The following is a 17,058-nucleotide window of genomic DNA, read 5'->3' as shown; positions in this document are numbered from 1 at the left end:
ATAGAAGAAAACAGCTTCTTATACTTTAAGAAAAAACCACATTTGTAATATTTAAGTAAAATGCAGGGTTTTTTTTCCTGTTAATTTTTATTACTAAATAAAACTTGCTTAGTATTTAAAGAAATGTATACAGAAGTATAGGAAATAAGAAACTCAAGTACATCTTTTACCCTCTTCTCTCCCTTCCCTCACTGTTACCACCCTCCAGAGGTAAATACTGTAAACATTTCAGTCCAAACCCTACCCTCACATTTTTCTATGCATACACACAAGATACTTTAAGAAATACAAAATGCGATGCTGCTCTGCCTTTATCTTTTTAAGGAAGGTTTTAATTACTGTATATAGGCGTACAGAAAAGTTCACAAGTCGTAACTGTTCAGCTTCACGTGGCTGGACTGCGGGTGTTGGCACTTTGCAAAAACTCAGGGAGCTGATTGGCTCGGAGTGAGCTAGCGCTGCTTTGGGGCGGGGAAACCGGAGCCCCGGACCGCTAGCGGAGCCAGCCTGCAGTAGCCCGGAGGCGTTCCCTGGCCCGAGGAGTCCTCCGTCCCGCCGCGAGGCTGCAGCGGGACCACAGCAGAGGCGCAGGTCTGGGGAGGCCCCGCCGCCCGCGCCGAGATGTGGAATCCCCTTCACGAAGCCGACTCGAGCTTTGCGGCTTGGCGCCGCCCGCGCTGGCTGTGCGTCGGGGCGCTGGCGCTGGCCGCCGGCCTCTTGATCGTCGGCTTCCTCTTCGGTACGGGCGGGCTGGACTCGCGCGCGCCGGAGCCTACTGCGCAGCCCCGCGGTTCCCGGGACTCGCGGGCCGCCCGCCGAGCGCGGTCCTGTCCTGTGGCGCGTTCCCCTCCGGGGGGCGGAAAGTGGGGACCGGCCCCCGCGAGTCAGCTGGGGGGGGGCGCTGGGTTGGATTCTGGACAGTCACCCCGGGTAAGGAGTGGAGCGCAGAGCCCATGAAACTGGACTTCAGCAGGTCCCACCCGCTCGAGCCCTGTGAGCAATTGGTAAGTCTTACGACGTACTCCCGCAGGTCAGCGGCGGCAGTTGAACCAGGTCGTCCAGGGAGCTTTGCAGGCAGGGACTCTTTAGTGTTGCCCGGGCTGCTTCATGTATACAGTAGGTAAACGTCTGAGCATTGCTGCACGGGACTCTTTTCCGTCCTCATACCGTCGTCCTTGCGAGTTACGTAATTAGGGGAACACGTGGGAACTGGCTGTTACTGCCAGCGCTCTGAACAGATCTTTGCTGTAGGTGTTCTGGGGCGTTCTCTGGTACCGATTCGCAGACTTAGCCCAACTTCCATAAAAACTAGGGGCAGCACAGACCAGCTCAGACTCTCACATTTTCATTTGGACTCTGTGTACTTCTTCGTGGCTTTGAACAGTTCACCATGTCTCTCTTCGCCTCCGTTTCCAATCTTTATGATGAGGAGAATTTCTGGAATTTATTCGGAATAGCAAATGAAGTAGCACCAGACCCCTCCAGCCCAGCATTGGGGCGTTGGCAACTTTTCCTAGTGCCTTCTTGGTGAGGAGATGCTTTCTCATTGGATGTTGGTGCACAGGTTCTAGCCTAATGTCGTTCACCCCTGCTCTGAATTCTGGATTCTCCTTCTGGGATTAAGAAGACCAGGCATAGACCAGCAACCTTGGCTCAATCCAGCACTCTTTTTGGCTTGCTGTGTGACTTCTGGGGTGACTAAGACTTCTGAGCTTCACTCTGCTTATAACTAACGTATGGATGTTAGTAACCACCCCCACCCCCAGGGTTGTTGTGGGTTTGCATGAGATAGGCGCTCAGTGATTAGGACACAGTTCAAGTTGAGTTTCAATGGTCTCAGCTGTAAATAGAGTTGGGAATAGAGTGGTAAGGCTGGCACAGGGATTAAAAACTGCATTTTCATGGTGGCAATCTTATTCTTCCTACTGTTGCCCACAGCCCCTTCCGGTGTACACTGCTCAGTGGCTGACACCAAATAGGTCATTTTTTTTTCTTTTTTTTTTAACGTTTATTCATTTTTGAGGAGAGAGAGAGTGGGGGAGGGGCAGAGAGTGGAGGCAGACACAATCTGAGACAGGGCTCAGGGCTCTGAGCTGTCAACACAGATCCCCATGCAGGGCTCAAACTCACGAACTGTGAGAACATGACCTGAGCCAAAGTGGACACATAAACCGACTGAGCCATCCAGGCGTCCCCTGAATAGGTTCTTTATTAGGACTTGTTAATTTTTTCCCTAAGACTCTGCTCTCCACTCTCCCACAGGCCTCCCACCTCTTCATTTTGTTCATTTTTTTCAGCTCTCAATTCAAGCATTTCATCCCCAATGAATACTTCCCTGATTCCACACTCTAACCCAAGTCCTTTTGTTTTATGTACCGGTGGAATTAAATTTCCATTTGTTGCCAACCATTTATTTCAGTATGTATATGTGGGTGTGTGTATGTATGTATATGATTTGTAACTGGAAAGTTCCAAGAAAGCTGGGTGGGTGATTTTGGTAACCATTTTATGACAAGATCATATCATTTTTCCAAATAAACTCTGTAAAGATACCCCATTTCCCTCAGCAGTGGGCATCTTGCAAAGCCATTGGGAAAACTAAACTGTAGTTTCCTTGTAGCTTTCTAAAGTCCAACGTCTCCAGCCTGCTTCAACTGGAAACACAGACTCTCAATACATTTTGTTTGAGTTTGGGAAACAGAACAAATGACAAGTCTGAGTTTCCTTCACTAAAATAATTTATGTACTTGAAATAGATTCATAATTAATTCATTATAAACATTTACTAAGTGCTTATTCTCAGCACAGGGGCAGTCACTGAAATAGAAGGTTTCAGAAGAAAGTAGGTGGATCTCTTTTTTTTCCTTAACCTTTAAGAGATTTTCTTTGGGGCGCCTGGGTGGCGCAGTCGGTTAAGCGTCCGACTTCAGCCAGGTCACGATCTCGCGGTCCGTGAGTTCAAGCCCCGCGTCAGGCTCTGGGCTGATGGGTCAGAGCCTGGAGCCTGTTTCCGATTCTGTGTCTCCCTCTCTCTCTGCCCCTCCCCCGTTCATGCTCTGTCTCTCTCTGTCCCAAAAATAAATAAACGTTGAAAAAAAAAAATTTAAAAAAAAAAAAAAAGAGATTTTCTTTATCCCTCTTAGTTGAAACATATTTTAGTAGTCCTTTTCTTATAAAACATTCTTTAAAGAATAACAGCAATAATCGTCATTGAAATTGTATTAAAAAATATGTTGTGACTGATCTGTATTTTCAAAGTGTTTGCATGATTATTTTCCAGTGGAAGTGGGCAAGAGAAATTACACTCCAGAAGACTGGACGTCATTGATAATTTGTGTTTTACATGATAGATACAGTAATGAGGAAAAGTAGGTCCTGTCAATGAGCTCATGTCTCATTCCTATATTTGCATATATTTTACAGGATGGTTTATAAAATCCTCCAGTGAACCTACTAAGATTGTTCCACAGCCTAATGTGAAGAAGGCATTTTTGGATGAATTGAAAGCTGAGAACATCAAGAGGTTCTTATAGTAAGCATATACTTGAGAGTTTATATGGATAATTTGTTGGAAAATTGTTATTCTGTTTGGAAATATTGATCCAATATTTCATATATAGGAGCTGAGTTTTTAAAAGAAGTTTTATTTGTTGAAAATCTTATATCATATTTCATTTAGAGAGGATTATACTTTAAGCTAAACTGTATCACAAGAGCCATTTTTGAGGAGGACCCAGCAAACTTATCTGTGAAGGACCAGCCCCTGTCACAACTACTCTGCTCTGCTATTGTAGCAAGAAGAAGCCATTGAAAATACATAAATAAGAATGGCAGTTTCAATAAAACTTTATTTATGGGCACTATAATTTGAATGTCATATAATTTATAGGTCGCTATATATACACACACACACACAACACACAACACACATATACACACATGTGTGTGTATATATATATATATATATATATATACATACACATACACTACCTATTTAAAATATAATAACCATTTTTAGCTTGTGGAGTGTACAGAAACAAGTTAACTGGATCTGGTCGGGGGAACATAGTTTGCTGACTGCCGTTTTAAAAGACATTATATTCTAGTCAAAAGAATAAATCTGGATTTTGGACTTGGATATACTTGAGTTTAAATTCCATCTTTGCCTATTGACAGTAAAATCACTAGGGGTGAATACTTAACTTTCCTGAGCTCGCATTTCCACCTCTATAAAGTGGGGACCATGATATTATTGTGACAAGGATGATTAGAGAGCATATATGTGACAGGGTTTGCAAACTAGCTCCCTAGTTCCTGAAATAGCTATCTGTAGTGTAAAGCAAAAGATGTAAATGAGTAAACTTAAAGAGTATTTGCAAAGCAACTAAAAATAAAACACTTGTGTAGGATGATTGTATGTAATTGATTAGAACACTTAGGTTTTTCAAAGCAGAATACTTGAAGTCCCTATTAGTGATTGAAGGATTCCTTAGTGGATAAAAGTTACGATTTTATATAAAGGGAAGTTATGTATATATACACATATATTTACGTGCACACATATAATAAGCATAAGTGTGCACACATGATCCTACATACATATGTCTGTTTTAATTACAATAGAATTAAAGCCATAAATAAACATTCGCTAGGGCACCTTCCAGGTGTTTGGAAGGGCCATTTCAAGTGAGAGACCCTGAAGCTTAAATTTTGTGGAAATTCCTCCTCTGACTCTTGGACTTACTTCACTATAATTATGTATAATAGATACAATAAAAGGGGAGGACAAATACAATCTCCGGCAAAATACAATCTCCTTCCTAGACAGAGCTGCTGTCACTGCTGCTTCCTTCTTCCTTTCCTAACCTGTGACATAGACTGACCAGCAAAGAAGAAGAATGAATGCCTTAATTTCTCTCTCTGGACCCTGAAATAAAATGGAAGCAGTTTCTTAATATTCCTCCGTGACCCTGACCAAGCTCCTCTGTTTGCAACTCAAGGAGTTTCACCATTAGCACAAAAGAAAGAGATTAAACCTTGATATTTTAGTTGGATCAACAACTTACTTGCAACACCACCTCTAATTGATTAAATAATAAAAATTAAGAGCTGAAGTTAATATCAGTTACCTAACTGAGCCACAGATCTTTGGGGAAGTAGGAGGGAACAATATTCTCCCCATATACAGATGAGAAAATGAAGATTTAGCCAGGATTACACAATTTAGTGGCAAAACCTCAAATACACTCCTGTAGGATTTTATGCAGTTAATTTATTATCATTGGAAATGGATTTTTTCCACTCTTCATTAGGATCTGCTTTGCTCCAAATGAGTGGGTTCTAGCCCTGCTTGTAGCACAGTGTAGTATCCTAGTTGGTAATGACAAAACCGTTCCAAGGAATTTCACTCATAATAGCCAGGTCTGATAATAATCCATCCTCCTCCCTCCCTCCCTCTTTCTTGGTGGTGGGGAGAGCAGGTTCAAGACTCCCCATTGGCAACTGTTCTTTTTTCTTTTTAAAAAACATTTTTTTGTGTGTAAACTCTACCCTCAACATGGGGCTCGAACTCACAATGCCGATATTAAGAGTCACATGCTCTACTGATGGAGCCAGCCAGACACCCCATTTCTTAGATGCAGGGACAGAGTTATCACTGTGACTTCAGAAAATATGCAGAATCTGCATCCATTTTACTTATGTTACAGTTTGCCATCTGTGTAATGTAGAAAAAATAGCACCATGCTGGCTCTTTTTCTCTTTTCTCTGCAGGTATACGTTGAAGGGATATAGAGACATCTCAGCTGCCTGTTAAGATTGTGTATTTCTGTTACTACATTTTGTAAATACGCATTAGAAACTTTGTGTAAGAGGTTGTATGGGAGCAAGAATGACCTGTGCCCTTCAAGGTCCTTCTACCAGGACTAAGAATCAAATTGACACAAACAGATTAACAGGAGGAAATCAAATTTAATAGCATACGTACAGGGATTCCACACAGACATGGAAATTCCAAAGCAGGGCAAAATGAGTATACATGTCACCCTGAACTAAGAAGTGGGCAGGGGTCTGAGACTTCAGGTGAAAGAAATGTGCTTCACAGGGCAATGAGAAAAACAGATGTTTGGTAATAGATGTGTGCCCTGCCTATACAGAGGGATCACCCAGATCAAATTTGTCTCTGCTAGTAACCCTTATTCGGGGAAAGACCACCAGTTTCGATTCTCCTGTGTTGTTAAGGGAGGGACAAAACTTTCTTTTGAGCCTGTAGGGTCTTGATTGCCTTCAGCTCAGAATAATCTTCATGCCAAAATGGCCCATCTTGGGGCAGCCCACCTTTGGCCCCTAGGGTGTTAAGCCCTTAAACATTTTTTGAATGAGGATTTTAATACCATCTTTGTAAACACAACTTAAATTATTTTAATGGAGTTATAAAAATTAACAAAAACTCCATTTTTTTAAAAAAATTGGAAGTTATTCTTGGCAGTTGATTTTTCAGTCAAAAATTCAGATACACAGTAAAATTAAGTATTTGAAGGTGGAATCATCATAGCCATGTTGCCTATTTATTAGTTGTTTTTTTTTAACTCACTATACGGATGGACATGTGCTAATTTTAGGAAAACCTACATATTCAGAACCAGAAGTTCATGAAGCTCAAGAAGTTCATGATCTAGAAATAAATATCTTTTTATGATATGTGATGCATTGTCATACGGATTTTTTTTCCTTTAAGTGGTTTAAGATGAAAATACAAATGAGCTGAATTTTCAGAGAAACAACATATTTCCACAAAAGAAAAATTTAAACAAAAAGCACCACTCTATAGATATATTAAATGAGAGATTAATAAACTCATGACAATATTTTTGGTGGCTAAAATTTTGGCTGCATAGTTTATTAATTAAAGATGTTCCTGGTCAGGCTAATTATCATCATTGATTTTTAAGTGTATTACTATGCATGATGAATGGAGTACAAGAGATTCAGTCTGAACTTGGGTAAATATTTTTAGATTATTCCTTAATGAAGGTACTTTATACAGGTTGCTAATCAAAAGGTTTCTCACTTGGCTCTAACTTTCAGTCTTTAAAAATAATGTGATTATCAATCATTCTTGGCACGTCACAGCTTGGTATTTTGTAGGAAAATAATTTTTACCTCCCAAATATATTTTACACAGTGAAATAAAGAAATAATTCCATAAAAGTTATAAGATGCATGAGTCTTAAGGAAAGATATGATACTTTCCTCATTTACTATATGGGGACACGTCCAAAGGATCACACATAACAATTCTCTACAAAGATCAGTTTCTCCAGTTTTTCCTTGAATGAGTACAAATTACAGAATGAAACCTTCAAAATACACTTTGAGCATCTATTTGATGCAATAATAGTGCTGCTTTGTTTTTTTTTAACGTATCACATTTCAAAGCAATTTTTAGATGTAAATCTGCCTTACTTGGTTGTTCATTTGGGATGCTGGCTGACTAAACATTAATTTCTAACCACTTTCAATTTTTGTTCACCAGTAATTTTACACGGATGCCACATTTAGCAGGAACAGAACAAAACTTTCAGCTTGCAAAGCAAATTGAATCCCAGTGGAAAGAATTTGGCCTGGATTCTGTTGAGTTAGCCCATTATGATGTTCTGTTGTCCTATCCAAATAAGACTCATCCCAACTACATCTCAATAATTGATGAAGACGGAATGAGGTAAAAAAAAAAAAAAAAAAAAAAGGGAGAGATAAGAAACTACCCTCATCTCTATTTTTTTCAAGTACCTTTTATGAAAGAATGGCCCTATACCATCTCTAATTATTGATAGAAATTAATATTATTGAAACTTGTGAATGTTTTTCATATCTCATTACCAGTATCAGCTATTTTCCTATGATGTTTGAATTTAATGTGATGTTGGAAAAATTATGAGAAATTAATGCTTGATGACAGTTGTATTTCCTGTTTTTTTAGTATTGCATACTAATATATAGTAATATATTAGTACTTCCAAGCAACTAAAATAAACACATTTTTGATAGGTTCAGACTGTAAAAGAAACTGCATAAGTTTGGGGCTATCTGGAAACTCAGGACACCTGGTGTACAGTTTGAGTCATTAGGTTTTTACTGGTATTTAATGATATGTCTCCTAGGATCATGTGTTCAGCTCTGTGCCCAGAACTTGGATGTGGCATTTGAAGGAGAAGAGTTTGGATGGCAAGTCTGTAGAAGGATATCTAAAGAATATACAATCTTGTTTGCAAGTTAGGGTACATACTTGAGAAAGAAGAGATAATACAAGTAACTGAGGTATATCTCATTGTGATATGTATTCAATGTGAAGGCTTATAAAATAAAACTCATACCTTTAATCCTATTTAGCATACCTTAGTTTTAAAGGTACAATATCTTAACTAAAATAACCTCTTTTAATCTAGATAGTTTCCTTCAGCCCTTTTCTTAGCGGGGCCTTCTAAATATGTCCAGCTTGATCAGTGAACTGAAAATGTCATGTGATTTAAATATGTATAGATTTTAAAAAATTTCATAATATGTCAATCACCTTCTATCAACTAATGAATCAATCTTTTAATGGCTAATATGCTGTTAGTTTTGTAGCCAGTCATATAATCCCATGCTAATTTCCTAACATGATTCAAAATTTTCCATATTAGCTACTTTTAAAATTATACTAGTTAATAGTTTATCTTTTTAAAATATAAATCTCAAAATATAAAAAGTATTTTTAAAAAGGTGTGTAGATATCAGTGTACAGCATATGGTCCCATAACATTTGTTAAATAAGGTGTCATATCTATCTATATATAATCAAGTACTAGGCAGTCTATAAAAGTGTGTTTAGGGAAATTGTTTAATGATAAAATAAAATATTATGTTAAAAAATATATACATATACTTAAACCTTTGTCTTGATCTGTCAAATTTGGGATTATCTATATACAATGAGGAAAATAGCAAACTTGCAGTTCTTTTTTCCTTCTTTGCTTTTATTATTCCATTTCATTATTTGTTTTTGCTATTATAAGCATTTATTAAATTCTTCAAGCCTGTCACATAACATAAAGGTATCATGTAGAAATTTCATTTCGGAGATTTTCTTGAATGGTGTCAGCTCTCTCATTTGGGTTCCTAGACCAATTTCTACTGAGATGGCGAGTGTTTTCCCCACGCATTCAATAAGCAATTCTCAGACACCAGTTGGGTTGTTCTAGAATTCTATTCAATTCTGACACTATTTACCTGGGGATTGTGTCAGATTCCATAGGTAAGAAGTCAGTCTTCTAAAAGTGTCCCCTTCCACACTCATTCAGGATGCCACTTGAAAGCTTGGGTTGTTACTTGTGTTTCTGACCTACCTACTGGCTATAGACTGGAAGTTCCAAAGGCTCCCTCCAACTCAGGGTGCCAAGTGTAAGCAGGTTGTTACCTGTACTTCTGACAGATTGGGAGAAATCAGAGGTTCCCATGATCCCCTCCTCAGGTCTGATTAATTTGCTAGAGTGAATCAACATTTATAAAAACATTTTACATTTTAGATTACTGAGTTAGTACAAAGGACAGTAAATGACATGAAGCAATAGCCAGATGAAGAGATGCATAGAGCACAGTATGTGGGAAAGAGCACAGAGCTTTCATGCCTTCTCTAGGAGTGCCAGGCTCCCCACACTCCCATGTGTTCACCAACCCAGAAGCTCTCTGAACCCTGTCCTTTGAGTTTTTATGGGCTTCATTACATAAGTGTGATGATTAAATCTTGGCTATTGGTGGTTGATCCAACTTCCAGGTCCTCTCCCTTCCCTGGTGGGAGGTGGGCAATGGGACGGAAAGTCCCAAGGCTCTAATCACAAAGTTGGTTCTCCTGGCCCACCTGACCCCATCCTTAGGTGGGGTCAAAAGTTACCTCGTTAGCCTAACAATAGACCCTTTGTTGCTCTCATCAGGAAATTCCTTTTAGGAGGTTTTAGGAGCTCAGTGCCAGAAAAGGAAAGAGGATCAAATATGTATTTATTGTAAATCACAATATCACACTGCCTAAAGCTTCCTAATTTTTTAAAAGCTATATCATTGGTTCATCTTCCTTTTTATTTTCATCCAAGTACCCCTGAACGAAGAGTCACAGACTTCTCCAAGTGCCTTGCTTCCTCCCTATGTCCCTTTCCTGAAGCAGTTGCTATTCAACCGTTGACACAAAATAAACAAACCTTTTAAAAACTTTTAAAGGAAAAGGAAAAGAGTTTTATTTGAGCCCAAGTTAAGACAGCTGTGCAGGATACACAATCTTGCCAAAAGCAAAAGCAGCATTAGGGGAAAAAAAGAAGAGTATTAATCATATAATAAGAAGGTAGAAGGGCTTTAAATGCTGTATATAAGTAATTAGAAAAAAACTTAAAGGAAAAAACTGGTTAAAAACATAGTATGTCAGACTAAATAAAATCAGCTGTGTACTATTTTATAAGGAGTGACTTGAATGTAACATCACAGCAAGTTTGAAAGTAACAAACAAAAAGAAATACCAAGCAAATACTGACTTAAAAAACTTGTCTATCTTGTAGTCAATTTTAGGGCAAAGTCAAAAACCTTATTAAGAGATAGAGAGGGTTACTACATAAGTGTTTCAATTCATTTTTGTCTGTTAAAGAAAAAGATACAACAGGCCCAAAATGGAGTTAATTGTACTAAGCCCCACTTCAGCAAACCAAGATTTAATATCTAACCTAGTAGTTTCAGCCTCTCCCAGGAATGTAGCCTTTGACTAGTCAATTTGGAATTACCTGGTCAGCACTAATGAGGTAATCCACCTGATTGACCCCTTATGTTCCCCAAAGGACAAAGATCAATAAGAAAAAAAAAAAAATACAAGGAATGCATAAATAAATAGTATAAGGAGTAAAAAAGAGAGGCATATCTCTAGATGTTGCCAAAATTCAAAAAGATAAAAAAGTACTAGGAAGAAGTATGCCAACAATTTATAGCTGAGATGAAATGCAAAATGGAAAAAAACATGAAAATTGACATAAGAATGCACTTTTAAAAATCCAAAGAGGTTTAGAACATTAAAGAAATTAAATCCGTAATTCAAAAATTCCCACAACTCAAGCATCAAGACCAACTGGTTTTCCTTTTAAGTGTGAAGATTAAAGTGAAAGATCATTTTTGTAAAGATCATTTAAATACAGTACAACACAACTTATTTCAGAGAATATTAAAAATTCAACTCATTTTTAAGGCAAGTATAATCTAGAAATTATAACCCAACAAAGACATTGCAAAAATACTAGCCAAATGTGTAATAAATATATAGATAGATAGATAGATAACATAATTATCATTATGAAAAAGAAAAACTTACATACTTATCTCAAAAGACATCCCCCCCTAAATATTTAACACAATGAAACATATATTCATGACAAAAACTCTTAGTAAACTTGGAAAAGAAGTTAGTTGACATTACCTGATAAAGGTCACTGTAACTACCAAAATTGATGGTGAGACACTGAAAACATCCCCTTCAAGTTAAGCATATCTGTCACCACTTTTCAACATTGTACTTAATTAAGGTCCTGGCCAGTGCAGTGGAACAAAGGGTAATGGGAGACCAGGAGTGAACCTGTGTTGACTAACACAGTGACCTGTGTTATACTAACTAGAGCACCAAATATCTGCCTCTCCCGAGGCAATCTAAAATGAAGCCAAATCAACCACTACCCTCCAAAAATCCCCGCATTCTCCATATAGCCCATAATTTTTCCATGAGCCACATAAGGTACAAACTCATCTGAATCATTGGGCAAGATCACAAAAGAAACTGTAGTATAAAGTACAGTACAAATTCATATAGAAACACAGTCATTACATCAGCAAGTCTTTCAGCCAGTGGAGTATTCAAGTTGTTTTCATTCAATTTGCCTTTATGATAATCTCCAGTTTTACAGCATCACCAAATAAGTGAATTTTAGACCATGTTTATGAGTTATTCTAACAAGTAGGAGACACTTAAAAAATTGTTTTTTAATTTATTTTTTGAGACAGAGAGAGATAGAGCATGATCAGGGGAGGGGCAGAGAGAGAGAGGGAGACACAGAATCTGAAGCAGGCTTCAGGCTTTGAGCTGTCGGCACAGAGCCAGATTCAGGGCTCGAACTCACAGACCAGACCGTGAGATCATGACCTGAGCTGGACTCAGATGCTTAACCAACTGAGCCACCCAGGCGCCCCTGAGTGGGAGACATTTTTTAAAGTCAAGGAAACAACTTTTTTTGGTGACTTTATCAAAAGGAGGTTATATACCAGAGAGCATTGTTCTCTTTCCAAAATTCACTAATATAGCCTCAAATTATGTTTTCTGAATATAACCAAAATAATTTTGGTCCACAAATCTCTATTAACCTTTTGTGACATAAAAAAAAGGCAGTATGGGGCGCCTGGGTGGCGCAGTCGGTTAAGCGTCCGACTTCAGCCAGGTCACGATCTCGCGGTCTGTGAGTTCGAGCCCCGCGTCAGGCTCTGGGCTGATGGCTCAGAGCCTGGAGCCTGTTTCCGATTCTGTGTCTCCTTCTCTCTCTGCCCCTCCTCCGTTCATGCTCTGTCTCTCTCTGTCCCAAAAATAAATAAACGTTGAAAAAAAAATTAAAAAAAAAAGGCAGTATGTAGTTCAGTCTATATCATATGTTATCTCTACACAATAAAATAATGTGTTTATATATTTAAAACATTTCTGGTAGAATCTATAGAACACTGGTCTTATATGTTGCCTGTGGAAGGAGGAACTTGTGTGTGTTGTGCAGGAGAACAAAAATTGACAGTTTACCACACTGCTCTGCTCTGAATAGTCACAATAATTAAGCTACACTGGGAGATGGTGATAGTACAAAACCATTTGCAGGTGGGACAGAAGGACAAAAACAGAGCTGAGCTGTCACAATGTCAATAGAGAACACCTGAATCTGAAACACAGGCAATATAAGCTTGTGATTTAAAGAAATAGAAGTGAATATATAATTCAACTTATGGTTGTGATAAAATAAAGGGAATTTTCAAACCTTCATGTTTGTAAGGTCTGTCTCTGGGCTCCCAGAGAAGCTATACTTTAACATTTACTAAGATCAAAATGACTCAGCAAAACCTTAAAGTATGGCTCCATTTCTGCCCCAAGCACACACCGTACATCTGCTTTGTTAAAAATAAATAAGTAAATAACCAAAGAGAAGCATTCCAAACATAAGGATTAGAAAAAGAAAGAACCCTCCCTGGTTCCCACTAGATTAAAACTATACAGACTTGTACATACTAAAAATGTAAGATAAAGTCTGTAACTTTCTGGAATGTCCTAGGTCATGATGATTTCTAACTGTTTTTCCCTTTTTTGTGTGTGTGTCTTGGGTGGTTGATCTTATTAGTTTTATTTTTTAGTAGTTTGGAAACTAAAACATCTGATCCCTACTTAACAATGTCATAATTCAATCAATATTTCTACAATACAAACATCTTAGAATACTTTCACTTTGGTCATGCACTATCAATTTATACCCAGAATTCTAATTCAACCTTATTCTTTTCAACTTGAATAATACTTGCTTTTATTATTACATACAGTCCATATTTATTCATTTTTTTCCATATATTTGCGATAACTTGCTTACCAATCTTTGAATCATGTAAAAGCTTCTTTTAGAGGCTTTGTTTTGTTGAATGATACCTTTAGAAGTTTTCTTTGTTTTCAGTGAATGTCTGTTGGCTCCAAACAGTTACTTTTTGGTAGAAAATGTCTTTCATTTCATTTTCAAAAGGAAAGATGTTTTATGCATTATGCATTACGTTATTGAGATACCAGCTACCAATCTAATTTTTATGCTGTTTGGGTATCTTGTGTGATCTCTCTTTTGCAACTTTTAACATTAAGTATTATATTGAATATTACAGTTTAACTATGATGGGTCTGGATGTAGATTATTTTTTAGTTAGCTTGGTCAGGATTCATTGGACAGCCTGAATCCTAGAGTTCATAGTTTTTATTAGTTTGGAAAATTCTTAGTCATTATATATTCAAATTTAGCTCCTTCACATTCTTTCTATTCTCTTCTTTTACAAGTCCTCATATATACATCCAACAGGTTTATCTCTAGTGTATCTTCAATCCTGAAGGTTGTTGTGTTTTGGAGACCCAGCTTTATGCAGGGGTCTCTTGTAAGACTCTATTATTTGGACCATCTCTAGACTTTCTTTAAACATCGTGTGCCCCTCTTTTTGGGTCCCAGGTTCCGTTAGATTCAACTTTAGTGCAACCTCTCAGGATTCCCGAGAATCCTGAAAATCCGGGAATGTGCCACTTTTTTGCTTCTGAGTAGTCCTTACTCCTCCCCCCCCAATTCAATGATATGCTTAAAAACATAATAATTTATTTTTAGTTCAAGTGTGAATGTTGTTCAGTGTGTCTAGGTACTACTAGATATGGATCTTCTTGAATGTATTTTTTTTATTGAAATAAATTTAGTATGTAATTTGTTGCTAAATAATCATCTTAGCAAGTTATAAGGGACTAAATTTATAATACAATGCTACTTTTTATTTGGGTATTAACATTTCCTCCTAAATCAAACCTGGTGCTTTATAGGTCCTCTCTGGGTCTATAGTTTATTTTTCTGATGAAATCCTCACAACTTCTAGCACAGTGCTGGATATTTGATATGTATTTGCAAAATACTGAAGGATTGATTAACCCTATACTGAAAGGGAAGAATATACACATTTTTTTCCTTGTGTTTGACTTGTAGCAATCAAACTTTACCTGATTTACTTTTGATTATCGTATTTTGTTTTTCTAGATTTTAACACATCATTATTTGAACCACCTCCTCCAGGATATGAAAATGTTTCAGACGTTGTGCCACCTTTTAATGCCTTCTCCCCGCAGGGAATGCCAGAGGTAAAAATGCAATATGATGAAACAAAAATAACAAACAGAATTCCTCATATATGCAGGCAACAATTAAACAGTTATAAGATTTTTCATATAATCCAAATTTACCCCTTTTTTACAGTTAAGAAACTAGAATTTCTTTATAAGAAAAGGACTATTAGTTTTGTTGACCATTTTTAAAGATAAAATTTACTCCAATGAGATGCAGAAATGCAAAATGTACATTTACTGACTTTTGACAAGTGCGTATACCTATGTAATCCAAACCCCTTAACACACAAAATATTAGTCACTTCAGAATGTACCTTTATGACCTTTCTCAATCGGTATTACACAGACACAGTCAGTCATTCAATTTGTTTTTGCCACCATTGATTAGTTTTGCCTATTCTAAAAATTCACCTAAACAGAATTGTATAGCATGTAATCATTTGTGTCCAGTTTCTTTCACTAAGCATAGAGTCTATGAGATTCCTGCGTTTTAGCATTTAGCTCATTCTTTTTTATTGCCAAGTAATTTTCATTGTATGAAAATACATTAATTACTACTGTTGCATGGCAGTGATTAGTTTTCAAAGAATTTGAATAAGAGTATTGTGCCATTTTCAAATGGGAGCCTGAATGTCCATTCTAGAAAATTTTGTGTGGTCTACTCAATAAAGCAGTGTATTTAACTATCATCTGAAATTCTACAGTCAATCCGATTCTTGTGTGGTACTTTGTTGTTTAGAAGAAAGCTAAGAAAGGTAAATTTGAAAGAGTTGAATATAATTTATTAATATATTTTAAAAATTATCTTTCCCATTATAATATTTGACAGCAAGTAGATTCAATTTTGGATGTACTGGGTTGAGATGCCTAGGATATATGGTATATTTACGAGAAGTTGCTGATTGACAGTTGGGTATATTGAAATACCACCCGATAGAAGGGTAAGAGTTGGCTATTATTGGAAACATCCTAAGTAAAAAAATTGTATTTAGAGTTGAACATTTAAAAGTCTGTCTTCACCAATCAATGAGGATTTAATCCAAGAACATAAGGATTATTTAATATCAGGCAACAGTGCCATATTTTTTAATAAGAGAGAAAAATACTCTTTTTATTTTCAGATGTATGGCTTTACTGGCTTATTTATAATTTAAAACACAAGCTTTGAATCAAAGAATATTTTCTATTGATTTCATGAAACTTATTTCAAATGAATAGTTTACATCTTACTTAATGGTATAATATTAGAAAAATTCTTTCTAAATTGGCACATAAATAGAATGCATACAATTGTAATTATTTTTTGGTTGACCTGAGATAGAAATGTGGCATTTAACAATTGGAAATGAGGAGAGAGTGTATTTTATTTTATTTTTAGTTTATTTTTAATGTTTATTTATTTTTGAGAGACAGAGAGAGAGAGTGCGAGAGAGGGGAGGGCCAGGGAGGGAGACACAGAATCCAAAGCATGCTCCAAGCTCTGAGCTGTCAGCACAGAGCCAGATGTGGGGCTCGAACCCATGAACTGTGAGATCATAACCTGAGCCGAAGTCGGACCCTTAACCGACTAAGCCACACAAATGCCCCAAGATAGTATATTTTAGATCTCACGTGTCCTGACATCACTAAGACTTGTTCCTCAGGTTAAGGCGCCTTACCATCATGGGCCCATGTATGATCCCTAATTTAAATGTATTTTCCTTTCCTTTCATCTCTCATCCCTATCCTCGATCTCATTCCTTTCCCCTCCCCCCAGTGTATTTGTGTCCTTAGCAATGTACACAGTGTTCTTAAAAACATATGACTTTATTTTGTGTTTGATGTACTTTAAATTTCTATAGGTAGCTTTATATTTTAGGTCTTACTTCATCTCTTACTATTTTCAATCAACGTCCTTTAAAAAATCTACCCTGTTGCTTTGTCAGAGCAGCTCATCACTTTTGCTGTTGCCTATCATTTCATGATATCTGCACACCACATGTAACTTACCCATTCTTTTAGTTGCCAACACTGCTTTACTTTTAAGTCTTCATGACCACAGTATTGCAACAAGTAACCTCATACGTGTCCCTGTTTGGACTTGCCAGGGTTTCTCTGTTCATGGTAAACCAGGTATGGGA

The 17,058-nt window shown here is 37.3% G+C and overlaps 1 protein-coding gene across 1 annotated transcript in view; it reads left to right on the top strand.

The window, feature by feature from the left end:
- The first annotated feature begins 560 nt into the window (after positions 1 to 560).
- FOLH1B (folate hydrolase 1B) overlaps positions 561 to 17,058 on the top strand; it is a 66,893-nt gene continuing 50,395 nt past the window's right edge. Inside the window, exons 1-5 of the mRNA XM_030333699.1 lie at positions 561 to 739; positions 3,424 to 3,532; positions 7,535 to 7,720; positions 9,240 to 9,292; positions 14,853 to 14,953. Coding sequence (XP_030189559.1) covers positions 622 to 739; positions 3,424 to 3,532; positions 7,535 to 7,720; positions 9,240 to 9,292; positions 14,853 to 14,953 — 567 coding nt within the window. The 5' untranslated portion in view covers positions 561 to 621. The remainder of the gene's footprint in view (positions 740 to 3,423; positions 3,533 to 7,534; positions 7,721 to 9,239; positions 9,293 to 14,852; positions 14,954 to 17,058) is intronic.

Source organism: Lynx canadensis, chromosome D1, assembly GCF_007474595.2.
Source record: "Lynx canadensis isolate LIC74 chromosome D1, mLynCan4.pri.v2, whole genome shotgun sequence".
Taxonomy (NCBI): domain Eukaryota; kingdom Metazoa; phylum Chordata; class Mammalia; order Carnivora; family Felidae; genus Lynx; species Lynx canadensis.
Note: the sequence above shows the minus strand (reverse complement) of the source record. Positions and strands in the feature narration are given on the sequence as shown.